Source organism: Gouania willdenowi, chromosome 11 (assembly GCF_900634775.1).
Source record: "Gouania willdenowi chromosome 11, fGouWil2.1, whole genome shotgun sequence".
Taxonomy (NCBI): domain Eukaryota; kingdom Metazoa; phylum Chordata; class Actinopteri; order Blenniiformes; family Gobiesocidae; genus Gouania; species Gouania willdenowi.
This window is the reverse complement of record NC_041054.1, coordinates 8,482,483-8,491,519: the sequence shown is the minus strand read 5'-3', so window position 1 is coordinate 8,491,519 and position 9,037 is coordinate 8,482,483. Positions and strand designations below refer to the sequence as shown.

The window sequence follows — 9,037 nt, the reverse complement described above, 5'->3', positions numbered from 1 at the left end:
GCAAATATTTTACACCTAAAAATTGCATGTGAACATTTTTTTTTTTGTTTGAAGAGATTTTTTTGATTGGGTTGTTTTTTTAAGTCATGTTTTACAAAAGACAATTATATATTGTATTAACAAAAAAATATGAGTTACCTGACCATAATAGTGAATCATTCAGCAACTTAATTGGCAACACTGAACCTTCTTTCTCTTTTTTTTTTCTACAAAAATCTTCAGTCATGAACATTTTTCACATGGCAATTACTCATTTATAACATGCAAAATAAATTTATGAACAAAAAATGTCATCTTTAACTAGAGTCTAAATCCCTAACTCACAAAAAGTAACACAAACTCCACAACAGTCATTTGGTTTAATGGGACAAATGTCAACAAACAGTTCTTCAGCCAAGAATCTAATTAAATAAATACCCAGTGTAAAGGGAATTTATTCCTAATGTGTTTAGGATTTAAAAAAAAAAAAAAAAAAACTCTTTACAAAATGCTTATGTTAAACATAAAACAAAGTACCATTTAATGGCAAATGATGAGTGTCACTACAATGAACTTTATGAAAGTAAAATGAACAAAACAAAACATGTTGCACAATATTATGCTCAATGTATACATCAGGGAAAAGTGTTGTTTTACAACAAACATAACTTTATTTAAAATCCTTTTTTTAATATCATTAGTGTTTTGATGGGATTTTTTGGACATTCTCTCACATATCACCCTGAGTTGTGCAGCTTTTTAGGAGGAGGCACATGTGCCTCCCTTTTGTGGTCCCGTAGCGCTGCCACTGAGGGGAAAAGGAGCTCACAGTCGTCCTCAGGACAGGGAATCTGCAGAACACCAGAGGTACATTGTTTTTTAGGAGAGTCACAGTCATCTTCTCCTTTCTGGGAGGCACGTTTAGCTTTGCAGCCACTATTTTTGCAGTACACGTCTTTAGCACATTCCAGCATGTGCTGCCGGAGGTCTTTTTCTGTTTGAAAACCACACAAACATTTGCAGCACTGGAAGGTGTAGTCGGCATCATCACCATCATCATCATCATCATCCCCAGCCTGATGCTGTGAATGCACTGCAAGGCGGTGGCTGCGTAGTCCTGCTGAGGAGAACATCAAATGTCCACACGCCATACAGACACTCTTGCAGACACTTTTCCGTTTGTCGCAATCCTGTCGCCGGTGTTGGTAACGCTGCAAATGTTTATGAAAAAGTCATCAGTTGACCAGGTTTCCTGTAAATGATAAAAAGAAGGGGCGTGGCTTACCTCAGAGAGAGTCAGAAAGCGTTTGTTACACTTAGAACAGCTGAAAGGCTTCTCTTCTTTCCTGTGGATGAGCTGATGCTGGCTGAGCTCTTCGGGGGACGTGAAGGATTTGTCACATTTGTAGCAGGAAAAGAGAAAATTGTCCTGTACAATATCAAAAGGCGACTGGTTATGTAGAATCACAACTGCTTTTCTTTTATTCCTTTGGCTGAAAAAAATTATAATTAAAATGTAATCACACCAAAAAAAATTTAAATAAAGAATTTCACACGTCTTTGAATTATTTCTATTATTCTCTACAAACTCACCATCTGTAGTTGCTGCGTGTACTCGGCCTTGTGATGCTTTCTTATGTGTCTTTCTTTGGCCTTTGAGCTGCTAAAGGTGATTAAACACTCTAAACACTGCATACTCTCATTCTGTCCACCATCTGTAACACAAGGAACATATAAAAATGTTCACCCAATAATCAACAGTAAACACAGTGAAGATAAATGATGTGCAGATATGTTTGCTTACAGGGCGGCACGGGGCTAATGGCGTGCTGTGACATCTCTTCCTTTGGCTTTGATATCTCTTCTACTGGCATCGCCCTAATCTCACCGCCAATGATGACCTCCTCAATCTTGATCGTATCCATGCTGATATCTTTAAATACTCCACAGCTGAAAAAAAACTGATAAAAAGCAGCGAATGTGAGCAGTCTCACAATATTGCAATATTTCACCGTGCGATTGTTTTATCGATCAAAAAAATGTCCAAATACATTTTTTAATCATGGTTTTTAATGGAAAAAAAAAAAAAAAACATTTAATTGAGCTAACATATCTATAGCATTTTAGCTTGAAAGTCGATTTCACTTTATTTTCATAAAACATTCTGGGCACTTGATAGATGTTTGTGGTTACTTTTAAAATAATAATAATTTAACTTAACTGAATCTGTTGTAGAAGCAGAAGTTGAACTTTTTTGAAAAATGTAATTTGACAGTTTAATAAACATACTAAGGGTGTCCCGATCCGATATTGATATGGGTCCGATATCAACCAGAAAATGAATATTGGATTTTATCGGACTGCATCTAAAATCACCGATAGGAGCACTTCGATAAAATGTTCCACTCCAGCACTTCTATCCATATCAGGTCAATATCGGTATCGACCGATACGCAAGGCTGCAATATCGGTATCATATCGGAAGTGAAAAAGTTGTATCGGGACATCCCTAAAACATACCACTTGTTTTAGATATTGGTACTTGAAGTATGGTTAGTTTACTTGTTCTCGCAAATTAAAAAAAAAATAAAATAAATTGTATTTCATCCCATGTTGTGTATGGTGAAATTTGTAATGATATTGATATTGTGATATATATCGCAGTGTATATCATATCGGAGTGGCTATCCATACGGACAACCCCATGCTATTTTAGGGTAAGTTTGTCGTAACGTAGTTTAGGAATCTACGCATTAATAGCAAACAGAAGTACTGGCCAATGAGGGGAGCTCACGTGACCTAAACGGGCCAATGAGGGGCGTTACGTACGATACGGCTACGTACGGATAGCCACTGCCATTTCTTATTGTGACATGCAAATCGTGAATTGTTTCGTACCGTATATCAGATTCATGGCAATGCACACCGCTATTTTGTATAATAACTTGGTGATTATGGGATATTAAAATACACTTTGTGGCATCTAGCCACACTATTTGGCTAGGAACACTAGCCTAATAGTTTGTGATCAATACATTTATGTGCACAATTAATAGATTTTCTTGTGAATTGTGGGTCAAATGTTCCTTACTCAATGAAGCAAAGATAAAACACAGCTATCGTTGTCTGATGTAGCATTCGCAGACGTATGCTAATGAAGCTAATAATAACTAAAAACTAGAAGTTGATAGTTCATATGCAGTAGGACAACAAACAGCAGCTAACCGCATTTAAAAGACGGAAGTTAGTCATCATTTAAGAACGGTATCCACTTCAATCATAACGTAAGTCTCCATCCTCCGTTGCTACGCAAACTAAATGTATTATTTGCATATTGTAAAACAATGTTTTGATAAATTTCATATCGTTGCTTACCTATACTGGATCAGTGTGTGTTAATAGGTTAAATTATAAGTAACTCCACCTCCTAATACTATAAAATACGTCTTGTTTAGGGCTGTGTAGAGCGTTGTAGGACAACAGGCCGACAAGGAAAACGGGCTGCTCCAGTCACGTGGTGTGGGAACACCGGTATCGCGAGATTTCGAGGAAAATATCATGGCGCGTTTTTTAACCGTGTTTGTAAATTAAAACAATGTGAATAAACTTGAGCAAAAATAATAATAAAAAAAAAATCATGGATCCAAAATAGGTCTTTTATATTTAAAAATGATTTTTAATAATAAAACCTCATTAACTTATCAAGTCAGTGGATTTATGTCTGTGACACTTTTAAACTGTCAACTACACAGTGACTTGAAGAAAAAAAAAACTTTATATTCATAAAGTATTTAGAATTACATCCAAGTGATTATCTGTTACAGAGGAACAAAAAACATTTAGCTCAGAGTTTAACCTCTCTTAAGTAGATATTTATGTTTTTAATTTATTACGGTTTGTTATTCTAATTTTGTTGTAACACCATTCCAAGCTGCTACAAATTTTATTGTACGACTTTGTACAATAACAATAAAAAGCTATCAATCTATCTATAAAAAGTGTGAAAATATGATTTACTTTTTTAACACAAAATTAAATGAAGAAAAAAAAAAAAAACTTCAGTAAAAACATTTAAGTCTAAAAGACAACACAAAATCATTTAAGGTTCATAGAACTTTATTGGTAATTCTCCCCATAAGGCAGACACATTAAAGGTTTGATGAGGTGATGAAAGACGGCATAATATTATCTTTTTAAATACTTGGTGAAAGAAACCAGGACAATCTTAAGAGTGAATGAGAGAAAACTGATGATCACATGGAGCCATTTAAGCCGTGGCCTGCTGCTTCTGCTGGTATTCAGCAATTCTGCTCTCCATCACTGGCCTGAAGTGCCTAATCAATCCCTGAGGAAATAGAAAAGACGAGGAATAAGTTATGTTGTGAGTACCACTAGAAAAAGAGAACAAAATAATCCCTGCATATTACAGTATATCAGATTTAAAAACTATGGTTCATTTAAAATGTTCAAAATAAGGTTTGTTGTTCACGGCATGCATTTACCTGCACAGGCCATGCTGCACCATCACCCAGAGCACAGATAGTGTGTCCCTCAACCTGTTTACTAAGCTCCCAGATCATGTCGATCTCTGCAGGCCGAGCATCACCACGCACAAAACGCCACATCATGTTGTTCATCCAATCCACCCCTGAAAAAAATAGTGAGAAATCCTGTTTAGATATTTTCTTGGGGTCTTTAGTAGAACTGTCAGAAGAGATAAAAGCAGCAGAAAGACGATTGAACCTTCTCTGCATGGCGTGCACTGGCCACAGCTCTCATGCTTGTAGAACTCCATCAGACGGGCGATGGCTTTGATCACATCTGTCTGTAAACAAGTCAATCTGATGTGTAACAGATGTCTAATTTGTCATGTACAAAAAAAAAAAAAAAAAATCCTGCTTGTATATTAAACTTACAGATTTGTCCATGACAATAAGTGCTGCTGTGCCCAGGCCGGTCTGGACTTGGACGAGGCCATCAAAGTCCATCAGCACTTCCTCGCACACGCTCTTTGGAATGAGTGGTGTTGAGGAGCCACCGGGGATTACAGCCAGCAGGTTGTCCCAGCCACCGCGCACTCCACCTATTGACACACGCTTGTTTCAGTTATATACAGACTAAACTGTATTCATCGTTTCATTTTAAGGAAAACATCTGGGAGAAGCGACTCCAGCAGCATCCTTTCATCATCTATGAGATGTAATTATGAAGACTATTATGTTAAGGTTAATTTATTCAGACAAATGTTCCATAGGAATTCTCCTAATAGTCTTCGTCAGAGGCGTCTGCTGATTGCTTTGATGTTTCCTTGACTTCTGCATAGTAATTCCAGCAGGAATCTTTTTGTCTTCTTTTAGAATAATTTAGGTAAGAATAAAGGTTTCAAACCAGCAGACACCTATAACGAAGACTAGCAGTTGTCAGTCAAAACATGTCAGGAGATCAAAGTGGATTTCCTGGAAAGTTGTCTTATAAAAAGAGATAAAAAGAATCTTGCTGTAATTAATTATGAAGACACTATTTAAGGCTAACATACCTGCATGTCGCTCGATCAGATCTTTCAGGGGGACGGACATCTCCTCTTCAACAGTACAAGGATGGTTAACATGGCCTGAGATGTTGAAGAGCTTTGTGCCCGAGTTTCTTTCTCTGCCAAAGCCAAGAAACCACGAGCCCCCACGACGGCAGATGGTTGGCGCCACGGCAACCGTCTCCACGTTGGCAACCGTGGTTGGACAACCAAACACACCTTCGAAGCAAAACAACAGATGAAAGAAGAGTTGCTACCATAATTTTATCTTAGCATTTGAATGCTAAGAAGGTTGAAAGTTTGCATTGTAGCTGTTTTTAAACTCACCGACATCAGCAGGAAACGGGGGCTTCAGGCGGGGCTTTCCCTGCTTTCCCTCCAGTGACTCGATGAGGGCGGTCTCCTCCCCACAGATGTAGGCCCCGGCACCACGCATCACAAACACATCAAAATCATAACCACTGCCACAAGCATTCTGACCAATCAGACCAGCAGCATACGCCTCATTGATGGCCACCTAAAAATAAATCAGAATATAACACATTTTACTGGATGGATTCCATAGTGAAGCCTGTGCAGCTGCATAGCCATTATTTGCTAATGTGTCCACATAATTTATTTGGAAGGTGTTAGTGTTTGTTAGCCCAAATTAATTATGACACACAATTTCTAACTTATTATGTATATTTTAAGATTTTTGTCAGGTGGAATCTTACAAATACTGACCTGCAAGTTTGACGACTCATTATAAAACTCTCCTCTGATGTAGATGTAGGCGGCTCGCGCCCCCATGGCTCTGCCAGCCACCAGGCAGCCCTCCACCAGCTTGTGTGGGTCATTCCGCATGATTTCTCTGTCCTTACAAGTACCTGGCTCACCTTCGTCAGCATTCACCACCAAATATTTTGGACTAAAAAACAACAAACAACAAGTTTAATCTGATAAACTTGCATTTTTTTTTAAAATTCAGTATCAACATTTAATGCTTTTCCACTGTTAAGTCAAACTGTGCATTTGTGCATCCGTGTCCTGACTCACCGACCATCGCTGGGTTTGTTCATAAAGCTCCACTTCATGCCAGTAGGAAACCCAGCTCCACCTCTTCCACGCAGACCAGAGACCTTGATCTCATTTAGGATCCAGTCCACTCCTTTCAGTAGCATCTCCTTAGTTTTATACCAGTCGCCGCGTTTCAAAGCTCCCTTCAGCCTTAGGCACAGTCAGAAAAGTCTAAGTTTAGTTCTCCAACTTCCCAATCTAGATTGAATTGCGAGTTCTTCAGAGTTTAAAGTGCACATCACTAGTGTTACCTCCAGTCATGACGACCATAGAGGTTAGTAAAGATTCTGTCCTCATCTGCCAGGGGTCCAAATGTGGTTTTCTTTGGAGCATTCTGAGAAAATAAGATAAACTGTTACTACGGATTAAAGCTGTAGATATGATCAGTACTAGGTTAGTTACCTGTGCTGTGCTGTTGTATCGGGTGATGGTTGTTACTCCACACTGACTGATAGCAGCAGGTGCACGTGAAGCACCAACCACTATTGCTCGAGACAAGCTCAGCATCGTGTCTGCAAAAAAATAATATGGAAACATTGTTACTTTTAATGAAACATTTACTAACTGAGGGTGCGGCTGAAAAAATTAATTTACCATAGAATTAATAAAGTATTCATTCATCCATATGAAATATATGGTTTTAAGTTACAAAGTTTTGTGTGTATAAAAAGTAATTCCAGTTAAAGTTGAAAGCTGCACCTTTTTGAGGATGATGGAAGAAAACCTCTTTCTCAGCTTTGATCATTTAATTCAATAAAGAAAAACTAGTTGTTTTACCTATCTTCAAAGCTAATGCAGTTAATATTTCAATTTTAGAATTTATTTTATAAAATATGCAGTTTTAATTACAATCGCAGGATTTGTGATTGATGGTGAAATGACAAAACATCCAATATTTTTGTAAATAAGCGTTTTTAACATCATAGACCTTTATCGTTGAATGCATCTTTTGATGTGCCACTTTCATGTTTACTTTTTTTTTTACGGAAAATACATTTAATCCAATATATATAAGTATTTTTTTTTTTCCTCGATAAACTATGTGAGATGAGTTAGATTTAAAGACAAAAAATGTATTTAAAAATGAACAATTCTTTGCTAGGACAGTTTTATTAATTGTATTTTGTAAACATACCTGAACAAATATGCATTTTTTTCTAAGGGTGTACCAATCCGATATTAATATCAGATATCGGTCCAATGTGAAAAATAAATAAATAAATAAAAGGTATGGAAATATGTGGACCTGCCTCTCCAATATATTATACATTGTTGTCATTGGATTTATTGAGGTTGTTTTTCATTCTAAATTATTTCATTATTTTTAATTTTATTTAACTATAGAATATCTATATGCTTCAAGTTAGAATGTATGTAACCTTAATCAACCTGTAAACATTGCTATTTACGTTAGGCAAAGATCTTAATGCTCTTCTAATTGTATCCCTTAAATTCTCACTTATCTTTACCCATTAATCGTTCTAATGTTATTTGTTGCTGTCCAGTATATTATTAATTTATTATCCATAGGTTTGGTCAAAGAGTGCTATATATATTTGCGCAGTCACACACGTAAACAAATGTAGGGTGTCTGGTTATGTGACTGTTATGTTAGCGCTAACATTTAGCTAAAGAGGGTAAATACGAATAAAAACGACCTAAAAACAGCAGAATAGCGAACGCAAACCAACAGCTATACAAAAGAGTTAATTAAAATTGTTTAATGTTACTACTTTAAATGCTTTGTTACAATAAGATAGTCGTCGCTGACCTCCAGGCGAATGTAGCCGCTGCTAGCTAAATGCTAACTTCACCTTGTCACAAACGTCGCAGATCTAAGAAAGGACACATCTTTAACCATGCTGAGTGACACTGACAGGGTCTCCGTCAGTAAAGCACAGACTGACAGAGACTTTAAACCCATGCCAACAGACGGACAGTAGCGGTGTCCTACCTCCTGAACGTGTCCCGACTAGATTATGAAACCGTAAGAGCACCGGAAGCGCAGCTGACTGCACCGGAAACAGAAGCTGACTGGAACGCAGGTATGTTTAGAACACTCATAACATTAGTGTGTCCTTTTGAAAGGTCTCATTCATAACAAACACTGTCTCGTAACACTCAACTGCATGTATTACGCGTTATTCCGGACACCTCTACATTTAAACAAGTACAAGTTCAAAGCTTTATATTAGGTGAAATATTTAAAAAATAATTTATTATGTATTGTTTTTCTATGCCAGTGGTCTCCAACTCACTGTAGCTTAGAGACTACTTGACATAATAATATTGTGCACTAATTAATAAGGGTGTACCGATTCGATATTGACATTGGATATTGGTCCGATATTAGCCAGAAAATGAATATAAGTGCTCCGATATAATAATAATAATATAGTTTTTCTCATACTTACTGTTGCTGACTATTATTCTCAAGCCTTTTCTAACATTCCACACTACAAAATAACT

General features: G+C 37.0%; 2 protein-coding genes across 2 annotated transcripts; both read right to left on the bottom strand.

The window, feature by feature from the left end:
* Positions 1–547: 547 nt before the first annotated feature.
* On the bottom strand, positions 548–3,483 carry LOC114472391 (zinc finger protein 473-like). The gene is made up of 5 exons (XM_028461639.1): positions 3,355–3,483; positions 1,784–1,939; positions 1,573–1,694; positions 1,265–1,408; positions 548–1,190 (listed from the first exon to the last, which is right to left on the bottom strand). Exons 2-5 carry the CDS (start codon positions 1,902–1,904, stop codon positions 717–719), a joined length of 861 nt encoding a protein of 286 aa, XP_028317440.1. The 5' UTR covers positions 1,905–1,939; positions 3,355–3,483; the 3' UTR covers positions 548–716.
* A 594-nt stretch (positions 3,484–4,077) lies between these two features.
* Positions 4,078–8,628, bottom strand: ndufv1 (NADH:ubiquinone oxidoreductase core subunit V1). Its single transcript, XM_028461584.1, has 11 exons — positions 8,523–8,628; positions 6,971–7,080; positions 6,820–6,902; positions 6,548–6,718; positions 6,236–6,419; positions 5,837–6,026; positions 5,516–5,728; positions 4,896–5,062; positions 4,723–4,804; positions 4,482–4,627; positions 4,078–4,324 (listed from the first exon to the last, which is right to left on the bottom strand). Exons 2-11 carry the CDS (start codon positions 7,073–7,075, stop codon positions 4,247–4,249), a joined length of 1,419 nt encoding a protein of 472 aa, XP_028317385.1. The 5' UTR covers positions 7,076–7,080; positions 8,523–8,628; the 3' UTR covers positions 4,078–4,246.
* Positions 8,629–9,037: the final 409 nt, after the last annotated feature.

Bases quoted from the DNA above. Each gene is read 5' to 3' on its own strand.
- ndufv1 (XM_028461584.1), bottom strand. From the start codon at position 7,075: ATGCTGAGCTTGTCTCGAGCAATAGTGGTTGGTGCTTCACGTGCACCT. The intron at 6,027-6,235 runs GTCAGTATTTGT...ATTTATTTTTAG, and splicing joins ATGAGTCGTCAAACTTGCAG to GTGGCCATCAATGAGGCGTA. The intron at 4,628-4,722 runs GTTCAATCGTCT...TATTTTTTTCAG, and splicing joins GTGCACGCCATGCAGAGAAG to GGGTGGATTGGATGAACAAC.
- LOC114472391 (XM_028461639.1), bottom strand. From the start codon at position 1,904: ATGGATACGATCAAGATTGAGGAGGTCATCATTGGCGGTGAGATTAGG. The intron at 1,409-1,572 runs GTGAGTTTGTAG...GATATTGTACAG, and splicing joins ACACGCAGCAACTACAGATG to GACAATTTTCTCTTTTCCTG. The intron at 1,191-1,264 runs GTAAGCCACGCC...AAACATTTGCAG, and splicing joins GCTTTCTGACTCTCTCTGAG to CGTTACCAACACCGGCGACA.